At 40.4% G+C, this 20,253-nt stretch overlaps 1 protein-coding gene across 2 annotated transcripts in view; it reads right to left on the reverse strand.

Moving 5' to 3' along the window:
* The window catches only part of LOC127420630 (exostosin-1c-like), a 66,913-nt gene that overhangs the window by 7,591 nt on the left and 39,069 nt on the right, over nucleotides 1-20,253 (reverse strand). For both annotated transcript variants that reach the window (XM_051663038.1, XM_051663037.1), the window contains exon 3: nucleotides 3,931-4,024. In XM_051663038.1, the coding sequence (XP_051518998.1) occupies nucleotides 3,931-4,024 (94 nt within the window). The remainder of the gene's footprint in view (nucleotides 1-3,930; nucleotides 4,025-20,253) is intronic.

Raw genomic sequence — 20,253 nt, forward strand, 5'->3', positions numbered from 1 at the left:
GATAGCAAAATAAATAGGATTCTCAACTATTAAAGAGAGGACAAAATACTTCATGTATGTTATGTATTTGACTGTAAAGGTGCCTGCACATGACATGCATTGAGACGTCAAAGCACTGCTTAACACCAGCGTTGCACGCCGCATTAAACTCCACATGAAATTCTTTGCAGATGGTGTCACTGAAGGACGATTTTACAAGTTTGCCAAGCCAGAAAGTGGGAGGTGTATACAGTAAACACTGAAAACATGTATTTGGAGAAGTGAAAAAAGTCCTGCCAATTTCTTTGATATTTTAAATGCAGAAAGTAATAAGAGGACTTGTTTATGTTGGGATATTCTTGGTGAATTTGAATTAGTTAAAGAAATGAGGTCTCATCTTCAAATGCTCAGAAACAATAAAGGAAATTTTCAAAAATAAAATTATGAAACATTCAATAGCTCTTCAACAATTTCAACAATTCGACAGTTTTCAAACAGAGGCGCAACTGAACTTCGGCTGACATAAAAATATGCGCACTTCTGCGCATGCTTTAATAGTAGTATAGCATGGGAATTGACAGAACAGAAGTGAATGCTAGCCGCTGAATCATTCCTTTGCTGTTCTTGATAGAAAATAATGATCAAACTGATTTCTCGCTCAAGCAATCAACAGGTCAGGCTTCAACAATCTTAAACAAGTGAAGGGCGCTTAAGAAGCACATCTCTGTAAGCTTTGAAATATTAACGAAGCATTTATTTCAAACCAATTCATACTAGCCAAGTCATGTGATTTCATCAGCAAGTGTCACCAGTGATAAAGGTGTTACAAGTCCTTCAAAACAGTAACTCAATATCCTAATCAATTGGTTCATTTGATTTAGAGCTCCAAAAAGCCTTGAGATGACCATTCTTACCTCAAAGAGTATCACACCTAACTCAAAGAAATAATCTCACCCATGGTATTACAAAAACAAACCCGTCATAACATAAAATGACATAATTAACATTAAACAGAGCTTAAAACATAACTATAACCCCCAGTAACTTTTAAAGTTCAATTAATAACACCCCCAATCAGTCCGCAAAACCTGCACAGATGTACCTTATTAATTATGCAACGACAACAGCCAATTTAATTAGGTAAACATGCCATTTTGCCCTTTGCACCAAGGAAAGTGAAACAATGCAGATGTCTGATCGATCCATCTAACCACTGATCTACAAAAGCCCAGAAACCTGAATAAAAAAAAAAGCCAAAAATGAATGAAAGTGGATGAGACCATGAGAACTGGCTAGTTTTCACTGTCATTCTATGTTGTTTGTAGACACTTGTTGAACAATAAGGAGATGTTCTGTTATACACAAGTCCAGATGTTAATGTAAGTAGTTATAACTTGCATTATATGACTTATAGAATGACCAGATACTGTTTGCACAATGTTATCAAGTAAAATAACGGGTTTTAAAACCTTTGTGGGTTTTGTGTTATTCTTCTATCAAGAGGGAAATTTGACTTAATTCACAGTAAGACAAGATAGATATCGAAGATCAGTCATAAAGTCAACAGCATTAGACAAAGTAGGATAATGAAGAAATATTGCTTTGTATCCTATTATTGGGGATGAGGAAATAACTTTAACCCTTAACTCTTCATGTCACACAATGTCGAATGCAATATGCTGTTTTAAAAAGGTATAAAACACAGGGCATTTTGTGCTTGTGTAACGTTGTTGAATGCAGACACAAATAATAAAAGACTATCAAATGATTTAATAGATACATAAAAGAGAGGGACTCATACACAAGAACACGCAGTTGAACCACCAATAGAGTGTTCCAGAAATATCCGAAACCAAAGACAGCTGCTTCATCAAAGGTATGCGTGAACTGTGCAGTGACAAGTGTATAGCCAGTCTCTCTCTGTGTCAGCACGGAAGCAGATTTGAATCTCTTTAGTTAGACTGCGTCAACATTCGAACTGTGTATGTTGATAAATAACTAGTCAGTCACCGTGATTTTGACAATCTTGGAATCTGGTCTGGTATAAATTGGCCATATTATTATTTATTTATTTTATAAATTGGCCACATTGACTGCGGAATGTTGTTGCGATGACATCACAACTAGCCCAGTTTGCTGCTGCACTCCCCCCACTTCGAAACTCATTCCGGCGCCGGTGGATAAAACGTGTGAAAATCACTTTGGTGTAAAGTTGGACCTGTCATCGCAAAGACAGACTTTGCCTATATGCAAATTGCCTGGTAAACATTGGCTGCCGCATTGAAAGGTCAATGACAATGGGGTCAACGGGGGTAACTCTGATGCTTCACTCCATATAGCTCAATGTATTTGGCAACGCTGACGCGAGTCATGTGGAAGCCCCTAAATCTAATCCAATCTGTATTTAGGCACAAATTAACTTTGTAATGGTCAATACTAATATAATATTTGGCCCAGTGTTAATATTTTGCACATAAAATAGACATTTTTTCCAATTTATGATGTACTGTATATACAATTTTAATATAGCTTTATAAGATTCACATTTTGCTGCAATGCGGGACGCAAATAGGTAATGTGTTGGCTCTTCACGAGCTGTGCGCTGATCAGAGACTGCGCACCACAATTTTATTCTGCATGCTAAAAAGAGAGCGGCATAAAACTGAAGTTATCAGCAAAATATGCAAGATATGAATCTGTTTGCCCTCAATGTATGCATCTAGATGCTTTCATTTTTGAGCACGGCATCAGTAATGTAACCAGTCTGACTCCAAGTGCTCTCTAGACAGAGAGATAAAGTTTTAAGATCAAACTCCAAAATGTAGTTTTATTAATGTGTTTGAATTCAACTGCAAAATTTGCATATTAACATTTGCAATTACACTGTGTTTTTAGAAGCTACTCCCTGGGCTGGATGGACTGCTCAAACAAACAGAGCAATTTTTATAGCACCACAGAGACACTGACCACATTTACATGCACTTAAGAAAACAGTTTATTCCAGGGTATTTGCAGAAAGCGGCTTTCTGAAATGTCATGTAAACAGGAACACAGATTTACTTATGCTGTTTAAGTATTAAGAGAAAGTGTTTTAACACACCTAGCTTTCTCCTGGAGAATGTGGACAAGTGGTGTCCTTACAGGTTTTCAAGGAGTGCACATGTGCGTGAACAGACCGGATTTCAAACGTCATTGGATTGAGTCCAACAACAAGTCAACACAGTGGAAAAAATTCAACATTTCTGGGGGTCCGATGGAAAAAGCATATACACTTTAATTATACCCATTTAAACACACCAATGTAAAATATCAACTGTTCATTCGCAAATGGCTTATAGTTGTCTCTGCATATTAAGCTGGGATGGGACAAACTTTTTTAACATCGAAAAAGTTGCACACTTCAGTTTAAGCTAAAAGAGATGTCAGTTTGCTCAGTGCAGAAAAAATTACGGATGTTCTGATTTGATCAATGTTGGTACTTATTCTTAAATGTCTGTGAACCACTGTTATAGAACTTTTCCTCTGCGCTGGTAATTGCCAGTTCTTGGCTTTGGCTGCCTCAAAGAGAAAAGATCTACGAAATTTAGACAGGGGACTTATATGGAAAAGCATGAAGGGAGAACAGAAAGAGTGAGGAATGCTGAAGAATCAGTGTGAGGGCCGAGCTGGCTGCCAAACCCACTGTTTTGTGGATTCAGCACAACTCGGCAGAGTCGAGGGCACCCTGTGCGAGTTTCCGGCCCTTTCACTCACATCGCTGCGACGTCCAAGAATATTTGCACCTGGGACGTTTTTCCACTCCACGGCTAATGTGCTGTTTATCTGGGAGACTCCAAGACCTGACTGTTTTCATAATCCACCTCGTGCATCGCTAAAAGGTCCCGTCAGCTTGTGGAAGCATTCTTGACTGTTTTTAGTAGTTCAGAAAGAGGCCACTTTTTAATTTCGTACCTGCAAAGACTCCAGGAAACGGAATGACCCCAAGCGCCGACCACGTGGAACAAGACAGAATGTGGAGTTGTGAAGGAGCTCTTGATAGTCAAATCTACAAAGGAAAACAAACAAAATGGGGTTAAAACTGGGCAAATGACAGAGTGGTTAGTGCACAAAATCAGACAGGGAGAACACCCTGGTGAAAAAAGAAACTGCTTAAATAAACTAGCCTAAGCTGGCTTTTAGTTATTAGCTGGTTTAAGCTGGTCTAGTTGTCCTTCCAGCATGACCAAGCTGACGAGTGCCCCAAACCTCTTTAAAACCAGCAATCCAGACCAGACTGGAAAGACCAGAAAACCATTTTAGGCTGGTTCAAGCTGGTTGAGTAGGGGAGTGAATACAGGGATTTGGAAATGACCGAATTCAAACTTGGGTCATTCATACATAAGTACCACCATGCTGAATAAAAATAGTCAAATTCCATGTTATTCGTCAACTATCTATGTTTTAATAGCAGCATTTTCCATTTTTGCGTTCCCTTCAAAGAAATAAAATGATACTTCCACTATTTTCAGTTAAAGTCAGAGCTGTGGTGTAACAGTTAGTGCACATGCTCTGACATATTGAGTTGTAGTGTTCATGTGGGCAATGTGCGTTCGAATTTGGCTTGCAACAATCATTTCCTGTTCCTTTTCCCGCTGTCCCATTAATAAAAGTGGCAAAAATTAAATAAAAAAAGCCAACAAAATTAAGTTAAACTTTTACCACACTGCAAATATAAAAAGGAACCTTTTGAGTCCTATTAAAGGGAAGTCTTAAAGGTCTTGGAAACCCACACTGGCACTGTTCACAATGCAGCCATGCTAGGAGAAGTGTTTTGATCCAAGCAAGCTATCGTCTTTGCCTCGAGCTGTTGTCCCTGGCAACCATTTCTGGTTTCTAAGAATACATTGAATCCAGAAGCTTTGTGTGATTGCCACTGCTGGATGATAAGTGAGGGTGAAGGTGGGAAGAAAAAAAATGCAGTCGACCCACAGTGTTAATGAGTTTGTAAACTGGGTTTTGAACACCAGGTCTGATCCCAGATAGATGGTCTTTCAGCTCAGGACACAGCAAGCAATAAGATGCCATTTGCCCTGCATAGAGAATTCAACAAAACTCTGAGAAACATTTATTGATGGAGCTAAACGTATTCAATGTTAATTGGCTACTGTACATGTGAAAGTGAAAAAGAAAAAAGAAACTCCCTCTCAAAGACACCAAAGTAACTTAAGACAAGCATTTACATTTACGCATTTGGCAGACACTTTTATCCAAAGGGACTTACAGTGCCCTGATTACAGGGACAATCCCCCTGGAGCAACCTGGAGTTAAGTGCCTTGCTCAAGGACACAATGGTGGTGGCTGTGGGGATTGAACCAACAACTTTCCACTTATCTGTTCAGTGCTTTAGTCCACTACACCACCACCACAAGTGATGGAATTCAAAAGTCTGAATCCATTTCTGAAAATGCTTCTATTTTGCATTTTTCTAAACTAAATTTTTTTCTTAATCACAAATTATATTATGTGTGCATAACAGTTTGAGTTTGTGCAAAACCTGAGGATCCATGTTATCCCAACATGATTTGAGAATGAGAATCTTGTGCTGCAATGAAAGCAAAGAAATCTGATCTTTTGTACAAAGGAGTTAACCTGATCAATGTTAGTGAACTAAACATCTAAAATATTTTTTAATAATTTTTATTTCTAACCCAATGTTTTTTTTTTTTTTTTTAATTTTTGTTCATTTTTCAAATCTTTAAACATTCTTTTCCAGGTTTATATTAGATTTTGATCCCCAGATTTTCAATTAGCACTTTTCAAAGAGACCATTTCACCTAATGATTTTTGAGAATGCAAATTCAGGTGTAATTTTTTTGAATTATTGTGGTTAGTATTACTTGAAGCTCCAGATTTGTATATTCCCATTTTCAACAACTTGCACAAATACCCACTGCTGTGCCAATAAACTCCTCATTGACACATAAACATTTGTTGCCTCTAATTCAAATGCTTGAGCTGTGTTTGTGTGTGCCACTTGGCTGCTTGCTGGATATCATTTGAGTCTTGTTTTCACTGTAAAGACCCCTCATTTTGCTTGGCTTCAGGTTGTCCCTGTGTGGGTAGAGCCATTACCACCCTGAAAGAGCCCAATGTTCCCCCATCAGCCCAGCAGACAAAGTCCACTGTGCCTGGCTTGCATAAAGCCTCTAACTGAAGCACAAACATGCTTGTATAAAAACACCTCTATATCCATTTAGCAGGAGGCATGTGTATTTACCTGAGAGCCAGTGGAGTAAAAATTGCTACCATCCATCTTTGCTCTCTTGGCACTCCCCTCAAAGCACTCTGAGAATCAATCCACAGTTTTTCCTCGGCATACCTCTTTGAATATCAGTTTTTCTAACATACAAGATCTTTGAGCATCTACATCGTATTTACACAAATAAAAATATAGGGCACCTTCAGTATACAGGTGCATCTCAATAAATTAGAATGTCGTGGAAAAGTTCATTTATTTCAGTAATTCAACTCAAATTGTGAAACTCGTGTATTAAATAAATTCAATGCGCACAGACTGAAGTAGTTTAAGTCTTTGGTTCTTTTAATTGTGATGATTTTGGCTCACATTTAACAAAAACCCACCAATTCACTATCTCAAAAAATTAGAATATGGTGACATGCCAATCAGCTAATCAACTCAAAATACCTGCAAAGGTTTCCTGAGCCTTCAAAATGGTCTCTCAGTTTGGTTCACTAGGCTACACAATCATGGGGAAGACTGCTGATCTGACAGTTGTCCAGAAGACAATCATTGACACCCTTCACAAGGAGGGTAAGCCACAAACATTCATTGCCAAAGAAGCTGGCTGTTCACAGAGTGCTGTATCCAAGCATGTTAACAGAAAGTTGAGTGGAAGGGAAAAGTGTGGAAGAAAAAGATGCACAACCAACCGAGAGAACCGCAGCCTTATGATTGTCAAGCAAAATCGATTCAAGAATTTGGGTGAACTTCACAAGGAATGGACTGAGGCTGGGGTCAAGGCATCAAGAGCCACCACACACAGACGTGTCAAGGAATTTGGCTACAGTTGTCGTATTCCTCTTGTTAAGCCACTCCTGAACCACAGACAACGTCAGAGGCGTCTTACCTGGGCTAAGGAGAAGAAGAACTGGACTGTTGCCCAGTGGTCCAAAGTCCTCTTTTCAGACGAGAGCAAGTTTTGTATTTCATTTGGAAACCAAGGTCCTAGAGTCTGGAGGAAGGGTGGAGAAGCTCATAACCCAAGTTGCTTGAAGTGCAGTGTTAAGTTTCCACAGTCTGTGATGATTTGGGGTGCAATGTCATCTGCTGGTGTTGGTCCATTGTGTTTTTTTGAAAACCAAAGTCACTGCACCCGTTTACCAAGAAATTTTGGAGCACTTCATGCTTCCTTCTGCTGACCAGCTTTTTAAAGATGCTGATTTCATTTTCCAGCAGGATTTGGCACCTGCCCACACTGCCAAAAGCACCAAAAGTTGGTTAAATGACCATGGTGTTGGTGTGCTTGACTGGCCAGCAAACTCACCAGACCTGAACCCCATAGAGAATCTATGGGGTATTGTCAAGAGGAAAATGAGAAACAAGAGACCAAAAAAATGCAGATGAGCTGAAGGCCACTGTCAAAGAAACCTGGGCTTCCATACTACCTCAGCAGTGCCACAAACTGATCACCTCCATGCCACGCCGAATTGAGGCAGTAATTAAAGCGAAAGGAGCCCCTACCAAGTATTGAGTACATATACAGTAAATGAACATACTTTCCAGAAGGCCAACAATTCACTAAAAATGTTTTTTTATTGGTCTTATGATGTATTCTAATTTTTTGAGATAGTGAATTGGTGGGTTTTTGTTAAATGTGAGCCACAATCATCACAATTAAAAGAACCAAAGACTTAAACTACTCAGTCTGTGTACATTGAATTTATTTAATACACGAGTTTCACAATTTGAGTTGAATTACTGAAATAAATGAACTTTTCCACGATATTCTAATTTATTGAGATGCACCTGTATACTGTGGCAGTCCTAAATACAGTTGGATGTTCTTCTGTAGTTTCATTTGGACTTATATTTTGATAACACTGACTGAATGATGGTAGGTTATCCAGTTTATTGCCATGGCTACAAGAGATATGTAACTAGCACAACTATGCAGGAAAACGGTTGCTTGACAATGGTCATTGTAAAGTTGAGCTTTTTTCGAGATCGGATTCCTGAAGAGCATGCGAGTCAACACATGAGCCGAAAGTGTCATAGAAGCACCACAAAAACGTGGTTGCTTTAGCAATTGCGTTTTTCATCTCACATTTTCTTTTATGACACAATCGGTTAGGTTTAGGTTTAGGGTAGAGAGGTAGGTTTTGTTGATTTAAAACTCGATAGAGCATTAACCTTAAAAACCAAATCTGTTTGAAAGAAAATGTGACTTGATTTAGTGCCACACAAACATTTCACTTTTGTAACGACCTACATTATGAAATGTCGCCAGTCAAAATGTCGGCAGTCACAGCATTTAAGCATAAACTAAGACAGAAAAATTTGCGCTGATCTAAGCTGGTCTTTGCAGCAGTGATGACTCTCTAATTGTGATAGCAGTCCAACACAGGGTGCGTAATGGGTAGTTGTTTACTCTGCAATCATCAGAGCTCTTTGTGCACTTAGACCCTGTAAAGAGGCTGGATTGTTTGGAGAAGCTCTAATCTGCTCTTTTGTTTACTACCTGTTGAGAGAACTGCTCTTTATTAGCTAAAGCATTAGTCACTTCTAAGGAAATGTTTCGGAGTAGCATACCGTATTTTCCGAAAATAAAGTCGCACCTGAATACAAATCGCATCGTGTCAAAATTGTGCTGTTGAGAGAAAAAAAACACAGATAGATCGCATCTGTGTATAAGTTGCACTGACAGAGGGTGCAGGCGGCAGGCATTAGGAGCCGGGAGCAGCCATCCGTTCAGCAGCATGTCAGACCCGCTCCAGCATGAAGATTACCTCAGCATCTACGCATCGTATCACTGCGTATTTTAATCTGGAGTATTTGCTCAAAGTAATCATGTGTAACAGCTTTTAATTTTCTGCTTATGTTTCATTAAAAAAAAAAACATGACAAATAAGCCACTTCTGTTGTAATTCTATTTTGTGCACAAATAAACAGCTTTTAGTCTGTAAGTAAAGTAGTACGCCTGCCGTATTCTATTAATTCATTAACGTTAGCGATGGTCTATCTGTGGATGTTTCTTATAGCTTATATTTGCAATCCTCTTTCTTACAGTATGCTCTATCCTGTTCACTGACTGAATGTTTTTACTACGAGTTGAGTGGATGGAACGTCATTTTATGGGCATGTGAGGAGTTGTTTGTCAGCGTTAGAAAGATAATGTTATGATGGACAAAATATTTAAACTGGTTGCATAAAGCACTTTATAAAGGAGTAAAATTCTGAATAGGCTACTTTAAAATGCTACTACCATCACTATGAGTGTTGTTTTCATCTGTTTGTGTGTAAGCATATGTGTTTTATTGTGTAGCGTGTTTGACTGGCCGGTTTCGCAGAACAAAAATTATGTATGTAAGTCGCTTTGGACTATAAGTCGCAGGACCTTTCAGATGATGAAAAAAACGCGATTTATATTCCGGAATATACAGTACTACCATACTACTTTTACTGTTGCTGCAGTATATACAGTAGTATGTATTTTGTGCACAGTATGCACATTTACTGTATGCACAGAATACCTGGATGACCTACTACATTTGCCAAAACGAGCAGTATACAACAGAGTGAACAGCCCTTAATAATTAAAAATAAAAAAATATATATTTCCAGGAAAAAAACTGGATGCCACTTGTTGAATTTAACATGCAACGTGATGAGATCATGTGAGTAGCCTACAATGTAGCATACTACTGTTTGAGAAGTTTATCCTGGATTAATGCCTGTTTCACTTACACATTTTTTTTAAACAGTAGGTAGTATACAATATATACCATACCTGCCAACATCGGATTGAAAAATAGGGAGATTTTGTTTTTTTTTTTTTAGCACAATATGTGGACTTTTCAGATGGTCCCTTACCATACCCTCTACAGTATTGGCACATTTCAGCACAATGTGTAGACTTTTCAGACAACCCTCTACCCACTGTATGAAAAAATGTCCAACTTATTTCAATGTTAAATTAACGATCTGGAATGATTTCACCTAAATAGCTTATGGGACAAATCCTGTAATGATTCGGTACAAGATACGTCATTTCATTTTGAAATACGAGACGATCCCATATTTTACGGGACGGGTGGTGGCAATCCTACCTGAGGTCTAAAACATTCTCATGAGCAAAGTATGGATGTGGACAATTCTGATTTTATCAGGAGAAATTGTAAATCGGGAGTACAGCGGGAGGAGGAGTGGAAAAACGGGAGAAACCCGGTAAAATCGGAAGTGTTGGCAGGCATGATGTATTCCATAAGTTTTCTGTAAGTTGTTTTCCTTTTCGAACATAGCCTAAGTGTGTGTGTGTCTCGGATTCTGTGAGAAAATGAGAGGGGGGATTGGTTTATATGCAAAGTGTGTTTACAATCACGTGTATGGATGTGTTTGTATGCAGTAGCTTTGGCCCACAGCCGTCCCCCACTGTGTGTGTTCTTCCTCTGTCTTCTCTAGTGTATTTTAATAAAGTCATTTACTTACAAATAGTGGAACAAATAAATCATTTAACAGTATTTTGTCTCCAAGAGCAAATAAACTGCATTCTTGCACATTTACCAGTGCTAAGCGTGGAACACAGCCAGTGCTGCTGGGATATCTGTTAGTTTGTGTGTGTGTAAGTGTGTTTGACCTGAAATAAAGTGTATGAGTCATATGTACTATATTTATGGTACTGTTATGGTGCCTTTTTAGAATTTTTTGGGGCTTGCCAGTGTTCGTTTGTATTCACTTTCATTATGGAAAAGAGCAGCTAGGACATTTAACTAAACTTTTCCTTTTGTATTTCACAGAAGAAAGAATGAAAGATAGAAAAAAAGCCGTACAGGTTTGGATCATATTGAGGTTAAGTAAATGATGAAAGAATTTTCATTTTTGAGTGGATTATTCCTTTTATGAATTGTGTATATGTGTTTGAATTTTGAATCAGTCTGAATAGGATCACTTTCATTAATGTATTCAGATCCAACAAAATGAGACTGTTTGTTAAAGACACAGATCGCAAAGCAATTTCCACAAGCAGGGTCTCTGAGTCTGACTGTGTGTGTTTGGGTGCTCCTGCTAAGTAAATTTAGGCACAGTTAAACATAGATGCCTGCAGGTAAGTGTCTGCTGTAATCTATGTTCTTGCGTGGCACACACTGTGTGCGTGTGTGTTTGTGTATGCGCACAGGCATATGCTCACTACAGTGTAACCTGCAGACGCTTCGCAGACGTACTTCCGACATCTACCCTCTCCTGGGGGAAATTGTGTAAAATATTTAAAATGAAGTATGGAGGAAATCCTTGTAGGAGGCAAAGAGGAACTAATCGAACAGAGTCTTGCCAGAGACATCCTGGGTAAACTGTTCCATATCTCTCTCCATAAACCTCTCACTTTTTCTCCTTCATTTGCTCTACTTTTCAGATTTCCTGTTTCAGGGTGCTACTTCCTGTCAAGTTTTCTGGTCCCAATGCAGTGTGTTCAACATAAATGAAGTCTCTCTCTCTCTAACCTACATACTAGCCAAATACTGCACAGTATATGCTGTTTATGGCCTACTATAAAAAACACATTAAGCAACGGTAACTGTTTTACAACAGCAGAATGCTACATTGTTTTCGCATGACCTCACTGTTTTTTACAAGACTTAGTGGCGTCCAGTTATCATCTTGGATCATCTATATTTTGAATTTTAAATCAATTTTAGAGAAAACATTTGGCAGTCCAATTACTGTAAATGATGAGTCAAGAAAGATGTTAAAAATCATGGCTGATATTACTTCTGGTTAATTCATAACCCTGGAAAGTCAAGTTGAGCTGCAGAAATCGTAGGAGTAGCATATTTGTATGTATGTATGTATGTATGTATCTATCTATCTATCTATCTATCTATCTATCTATCTATCTATCTATCTATCTATCTATCTATCTATCTATCTATCTATCTGTCTATCTGTATGTCTGTCTATCTGTCTGTCTGTCTGTCACTTTTTCTTATCTATCACTTTTTATTATCTGTCTATCTATCTATCTATCTGTCTATCTATTTATCTATCTATCTGTCTATCTGCCTGCCTGCCTGCCTGCCTGCCTGCCTGTCTGTCTATCTGATGCAGTGACTAGAGATTAAAGCTGTCTCACACACATGCACAGATGGGGTGTGTCCTGTCATTTTTGACAGACAGCCACGAGTGGATGGCTCATCTTCAACTCTCATTCATTGCAGAGGAGCAAAGGTCATGTGTAAATCACTCTCTCACTTCCTCTCTCCCTCTCTTCCACACACCCTCTGTCTTGCTCTTGCTGTTTGCAGGATTAGATGTTTAATCTGGCTTGTGTTGACTGTGTGTATGTATCAGCATACAATGCAGCTCAGGGGCAAAACCATTCAATTAAAGAGAGAGAGAGAGAGACAAAAAGAGAAAGAGAGAGAGAGAGATGGGGGGGGGGGGGGGGGATGGTTGCCCAGGTGGTTGAGGCAGAAGGATATTTTAGATCTCCATTCAAAAGATTAAAAGCCATAATTTTCAATAATCTACAAGTACTGAATCCAAGAACACATGTAGGACATTTTAAATACCTACAAGCTTTTATTTTGACAAGAGCTGTTATTTTTGACATCCTGGTCTTAAATTAAGCTCAGTGAATTTTCAAAGCTGACAGTTTTCTCAGTGATTTTCTTTTAGGCAATATTATAAGTCCCTCCGTTTAAGCGTGATTACACAGGAGACCAAAATAAAAGCACATACCCACAATGGAAATGTATACGGGCACTCACTGGGTGTGCCTCGAAAGGCTATTTCTGGTTCTGTGGCCCTACAATCTGTTATTATCAGAACCATTGTGACCAAATGTTACTCAATTTACATCACCTTACTCACTTTAAGTCACACTCCCTCATTTGAAAGAGAGAGAACAAGAGAGTTAGCAGCACAGTATGTCTCTGCCTTCTTCCTATATCTCTGGTACTACTATAGATAAAATGTACATTTACAAACACTCAGCAAAAAAACTTAAGGCACCCTAAAAATAGAGCTGTTTTAGATAAAAGCTTCATACAAATTGACTAGAAAATGACCAAAATTGCTCCAGGGAGGGAGATGAAACACCAGGAATGGCCCTTCTGAAGATTTCCATCATTTTGGTGGATCAGGACATCATTTATGGACCCTGTATAATTACCACCTCAAAGATTAAAACACAACCGAATGTACAGTATGTTAATGATATACAGTTCATTCAAACAGAATCATTAGCAGTTTTTATAGGTTTAATAAAAAGGTGTTAGTTGAGCAAGTTTGTCTGCAACTTTTCCAACATGATCACACAGGAAATCAACATGCGGCTTCCGAACTTTCACGTACCCTGAAATCGCCCCAACCTCCCCAATAACTGACAAGCACTATCCCCATCAGTTATTTTTGCATAAATTCCAACATATTCACCTTTCCCTGTGCCACTACAAGCAATCAATCAATTGCGCAAACAATCTTTGCAACACGAGTTCTGGTCCTGTTGGAACCATGAAGTAATTACGTTCACATAAACAATGAAGTAATTACGTTCACATAAACAATGATGAGTGTGATTTGGTGGTTGCACTTCTGCTTTAAAATTTAATTTTACTCCACTGACGATTAGGTTTAGGGTTGGGTGTTTGAGTTAGTGAATAGGGTTAGTAAAATATTCATTACTGTTGACTGTATCATGTCATTTACAACTAAAAATACAACTTGCCTTTGGCGCCCCCATGTGGACAGTTCACCTCAAAAACAGTTCCAGCTTCCAATTTTCTGTAAGCACAGACCGATTTCAGCAGCAGATCTTTCTGCCTTACTGTTGCTAAATTCACAGTGTGGTAAGTCTGACTTCTCATACCAGTAGATCAATTTATCTCAGAAATTTCTCTGGGGCTCAGCCACCCTAATGCCCAAAGTATGCTTCATTCAGACGTGGACGCTTAGGACAGGTGACGCAAATTCCCTATCTGTCACTCACTCGACGTTGTGTCGATGTAGTGACACAAGGGGTCGCTCTTGGGAGCCCCAAACACCTCTGATCTTTGAGAAAAGGCCAATGGGAATTGGCGAGTGGAATTTGCATGCCACTCCCTCGAACATACGGGTATAAAAGGAGCTGGCTCGCAACCACTCATTCAGATTTTTTCTTCAGAGCTGAGAGGTGTTCATTCATTGAATTCATTCATTGAATTCCACTGCCGTTCCATTCACCTCTGCGTATGCTGTTGGATATATGCCGCATTTCAGCGATTTCTCCCCCTCGTACACAAATAAGTGCAGAGAACGCCCCTGGGCGCTTCGACAGCTAAAAGAGAGTATATATATTCTAATAATAAAAGAGTATATTTTCCTCTAAAAGAGTGGCACTGATGGAGAGCGTCTTTTTAAAGATGACTTTCCATCTGTGTATATTTCCTGGTTGCGGTCGTTACCTCTGACGGCCACGATTGCTGCCTCACGTGTCTGGGCTACAGCCACGCTGAGACAGCATTTGTGGATGGCTCATGCTCTCACTGCGAGAGCATAACCATGGCAACGCTGCGGTCACGGCTTTCCTTCTTAAAGGGGAAAGCCACTCCAGCCGCTCCCCGCCCTGGTCCTTCTACCTACGGATACGAGGCCGCGTCAGTTAGTGCTGGGGGTGATTTGGGGACCCCAATGGGAGTGGTTCCATCGGGTAATCCCCCACGGACCTCCCATTCCCTAGTATGCTCGTTTGCCCCGGTTGAGTTTTGGGATGAGGCAGGTGGCTCGCCCCAGGGCGAGTTTGATGTCTCATTCGGGGCTTGAGAGCAGGATGAGCTCTCGATCGCTGCATCGGAGAGTGGGCTGATCCAGTCGAACGCAGAGGACTCGACTGGGCTCCAGTGAGCGTCGAGCTTGAGTGGAACCCTCCACCCTGCCCTGAGCCCTTGTGGCTTGATGATTGGTTCCTGGGCTCAGTGCGCCGCTCACGGCTGCGCCCCGCCCTGGTTCCATTCTTCCCGGAGGTGCACGAGGAGCAGTCGTGAAGTCGTGGCAGGCAACTTTTACTGCCTGGACCCGACCTGCTTGACAGGAAGTCTAGGATCCAGCTGCACAGCGAGCTGTTTAAGCCCAGAGCCCGGAGTTTCACATCAAGCTTGGAGGGCACTATGGTGTTGAATGCTGAGCTGTAGTCTACAAACAGCATTCTCACATAAGTGTTCCTTTTTTCCAGGTGGGAGAAAGCAGTGTGTAGTGTAGATGCAATGGCATCATCAGTGGAGTGGTTGTTGCGATAAGCAAACTGCAATGGGTCCAGTGAGGGAGGCAGCACAGAGCAGATGTAATCTCTGATTAGTCTCTCAAAGCATTTGCTGATGATGGGGGTCAGAGCAACAGGACACCAGTCATTTAAGCAAGTGATTTTGGATTGCTTTGGTACAGGCACAATGGTGGACATTTTGAAACATGTGGGGACCACAGACAAGGAGAGGGAAAGGTTGAAAATGTCCGTAAAAACACCAGCCAGTTGGTTCGCGCACGCTCTGATGACGCAGCCCGGAATGCCGTCTGGACCTGCGGCTTTACGGATATTCACCCATCGGAAGGATCGGGTTACATCCGCTACAGAGACGGAGAGTGAACTAACCTCTGTAGCTTCGGCCGCGAGAGCTCTCTCCGCGAAGGCGGTGTTAGTGATCAGACCTACCACCATTGTATCATCAGCAAACTTAATGATGGCATTGGAGCTATGTGTTGCCACACAGTCATGTGTGTACAGGGAATACAGGAGTGGGCTGAGAACACAGCCCTGTGGGGCTCCAGTGTTGCGGGTCAGTGATGAGGAGATGTTACTGCCCATTCTAACCACCTGGCGTCTGCTTGACAGGAAGTCCAGGATCCAGCTGAACAGCGAGCTGTTTAAGCCCAGAGCCCGGAGTTTCACATCAAGCTTGGAGGGCACTATGGTGTTGAATGCTGACCACAGACAAGGAGAGGGAAAGGTTGAAAATGTCCGTAAAAACACCAGCCAGTTGGTTCGCGCACACTCTGATGACGCGGCCTGGAATGCCGTCTGGACCCGCGGCTTTACGGATATTCACCCGTCGGAAGGATCGGGTTACATCCGCTACAGAGACAGAGAGTGAACTAACCTCTGAAGCTTTGGCCACGAGAGCTCTCTCTATGAGGGTGGTGTTATTTCCCTCGAAACGAGCATAAATGTATTAGCTTATTATTGGTCGGAACAACATCCTCTACGCACTTTCTGATGAAACACATTATGCTATCAGTGTAAAGCTCGATGCGGACCGGAACATCTCCCAGTCTGCATGATCAAAACAGTCTTGTAGCATAGAGTCTGATTGGTCCGACCAGCACTGGATTGTTCTGAGGGTGGGTGCTTCCTGTTTCAGTTTCTGCCTGTAAGCGGGCAGAAGCAGAACGGAAGAGTGGTCCGATTTGCCAAATGGTGGGCGGTGGAGGGATCTGTAGCCATCCCGGAAGGGAGAGTAGCAATGGTCCAAAACCCGGTCCCCTCATGTGTTGAAACTGATGTGTTGGTAGTATTTCGGTGCTATTGACTTGAAGTTGGCTTTGTTAAAGTCCCCGGTCACAATGAACGCAGCCTCAGGGTGTGCTGTTTCCTGCTTGCTTATACTCCCATACAGTTCCTTAAGTGCTCGGTCTGTGTCAGCTTGTGGCGGGATGTACACAGCTGTGATAATGACCGCTGTGAATTCCCTCGGTAGCCAGAATGGTCGACACAGAAGCATGAGAAATTCCAGATTAGGAGAGCAGAAAGACCAAATAGAATGTACGTTCCTCTGATCACACCAGGATTTGTTGATCATAAAACATACACCACCACCTCTGCTTTTACCTGAGAGGTCTTTCGCTCTGTCCGCTCGGTGCATGGAGAACCCCGCGGGTTTGATGGCTGAGTCTGGAATCTCCGCAGACATCCAAGTTTCTGTATGGAAGATAGTGCAGCAGTCCCTCGTCTCTCGTTGGAAAGAGATCCGCGCTCTCAGCTCGCAGAGCTTGTTGTCCAGAGACTGAACATTTGCCAGTAGAATACTGGGTAACGGGGGTCGATTTGCGTGACATCTTACTCTGATGAGAACGGCGGCTCTATTTCCCCTTTTCCTTCTGCGTTTCTGCGGCCGGGCTGCCCAGACAAAGGGCTCCGCTGGCGTGTTTATAAACAGCGGGTCGGCATTGAGGAATTTGAAGTCCGGTTTACGGTGTGTAATTGCAGAACCAATGTCCAGAAGTGTTTGTCTATCATAGACAATAAGGCAGACAACATCCAAGACGAAAAACATAAGAATTGTAAACAAAACAAACAAAAAACTACAATGTTGTGTCAGAGCTCGCAACGCACCAGCCATAATCTGTGCCATCTTGAGTGCCTTTATGGGTCTAAACTCCTGAAGAGAAATAGTCCGGTATCTTACAGCAGTCGTAGCGCGCCAACCGCCTGTCAGATGGAGTATCCTTTGAAAGGCTCGTAGACGCTGAACATTCACGTCAAAATCTAAGTATACTTTGGGCTTAAGGCTAAAATCCTTGAATCGCCCCCTCAGTGGAATTCAAGCTGAAACTATCCACTTACAGAAAAGTAGTAGAAGGAAAGAGGGATAGAAGGATGGGAAAAGGAAGGGAAATTGGGATCAGAGGAAAAGAAAATGTGTGTGAGAGAAAGAAAACAGTGGACCAATGAAAATCTCATTAAAAGAAATGTCTTATTATAAGAGTAACTAGAACCCTAGCCTGTAAAATGCACAAACATACACATAATCATTCACTCTTTCTGTTTTGGTTCCTCACTTCTTACTCCTTCAGCTGAAACTTTTCAACAACTTTGAATAGTGTTATGTAATGGTAAGAACCAAATGTTGTTAAAAATAATGGGACATCCTTATGATGTTTTTAGTATTTCATAAATTCTCACAATGTAAAGAGAAAAAGGTTTTAGTGCATTATTGTAGGTACATCGTTTATACTATGTCGATTTTTTAGTTAAAACTGAATAAGAAGTTGCCAAATTAAGTTTTCAAATTTTCAGGAATATTAGGCTAACTTTTAACTAATTTTCTTCTCACATTAAGAAAACTGGACATCTTCACGTTCCCACAACCACAATATAATGTTTGGAAGCCGTTCTCCATTTCTCTCTCTCAGTCTGAGTAATTTTTGTTTCTGCTGCGCCAAACCCTGAATATTTTGGTTTATGTGTGAGTGTGTGCCCACACAGATGTTTTAATCTGATTGTACATCTGACTGAGGTTCTTCTTTTACTACACAACAGCATGATAAGCCTATCTCTTCTCACCTTCTGTCTGTCACTCCCTCACACACATACACACACACTCCAGACAGCTTTGGCTAGAGTCCCAGAGCCCTGTGTGAACACAGACCTTTCACCCTGCCTGCTTTATGAGTCATACAGCAATGCAGTGACACTGAGAGCAGTCATATTAGCTCCTGCTTCTAACACCTTCATCTGTTATCAGCCTGCAGCACATATTTACACCACCACTATCGGCTCCTGTTCACTGCGTGTGTGTTTTAAAGGGGTCATATTGTGGGAAACAGGATTTTCTCTTGCTATTTTGAAATAAAGAGTTTGATACTATGAAGACATTCTCTAACGATCACAAAGCAAAGCTCCCTCAGCAGTCCACCTCAGGACAGATCACTTGCAGAAAACAAAGCTGCAAAAATGGCTAGCCGAAATTGAGAAATAGGTCATTGAAAAATCATCATGGTAATAGTATCACAGCCATGAGTACATTTATATTTGAACACCCACATTTACATATCAATGTCTATTTTCAATGCTGTTACTCATTTCACATGTGAAAAGGATAGTCAATCATAAAAGAGGTAATTTACTTATAGAAGTCTTAAAGTTACAGTAGCAAAAAGTTTTAGAAAGATTGTGAAAAATAATTGTGGAAAATAGTTAATTATTAGAGGAAACGAAAATTTAGAATATGGACGCTTTAAACATTATTGCATTTGTATAAGTTTGCAGTTGTTTATCACCAATCTAATGTCATTGCTTGACAACAATGCCACCAAAAATGCCCCCACAATTAAAAAATGCCATTGTAATGAATTATTTTTTTCTTCTTTGTTACATCTGGTACAGTTCTTCATATTCTATTATAATCATCATTATACATATTATGGCATAACATTTGTATTAATGATTTAGAGGAAACATTGCCACTTAATAAAAAAAGTTAAATTCTGACACTGATAATGGCTCTTTTTTATGTGTGTGCATACAACTCCTTCCTTCCTCTTTCTCTGTAAAGCTTTTATTTTCTATCATGCTTCATTCATACCCCCCCCCCCCCCACACACACACACACTCTTGATAAAAACCAATTAATATTACCACACAAAATAATAAAAATTATTCATAGTCAGAGACATTTTTGTGAAACAGGCCCCTCTTTGATGTGTGTTTATATTACAGTACATACAATATGATGGGCTCAAACAGACTGAATTATTAAGGTTTACAGTATTTAGACATCAGATCACAAGCACAGTGGCAAAGAGAGCATTTATGCCAATGCAAGTTTGGATAAACGGAGAATGAGATGCAAGGTAAAATAAAACTTAGACATAGAGGCAAAAAGCCTGTTCCTGAAAAATAAAGACTGAGGAAAGAGAGAAAGATTTGGGAAAAAAATAAGCAGAGACAGAGAGGGAGAGTAGAGTGCAGAGATGTTTGAGAACATCTCGGTTCTTACTGGTTAAAAAAATCACTGTTGAATTATTTATTGTACATTTACACATCAATGACCGTCTGTCTGTCTCTCTCCCTCTTCTTCCATATTGCTCTTTTTTCACATGAAATTGATGTTGGTTCTCAAATCTGTTTTCAGAGGGGCTGAGTGTGTGCCTGAGAATTGTCTTACTCTGTGTGTGCATGTGTGGTTATATGGCTGTGGAATGTGTAAGAGAGTCTGCTGTGTGTATAGAGAGAGCATATACTGTATATATACAGTATACTGTATATAATTTCTCAGTATTTAGTAGTCTCCCTTTTGCTTTAATGACAGCAT

This window comes from Myxocyprinus asiaticus, chromosome 30 (assembly GCF_019703515.2).
Source record: "Myxocyprinus asiaticus isolate MX2 ecotype Aquarium Trade chromosome 30, UBuf_Myxa_2, whole genome shotgun sequence".
Classification (NCBI taxonomy): Eukaryota; Metazoa; Chordata; class Actinopteri; order Cypriniformes; family Catostomidae; genus Myxocyprinus; species Myxocyprinus asiaticus.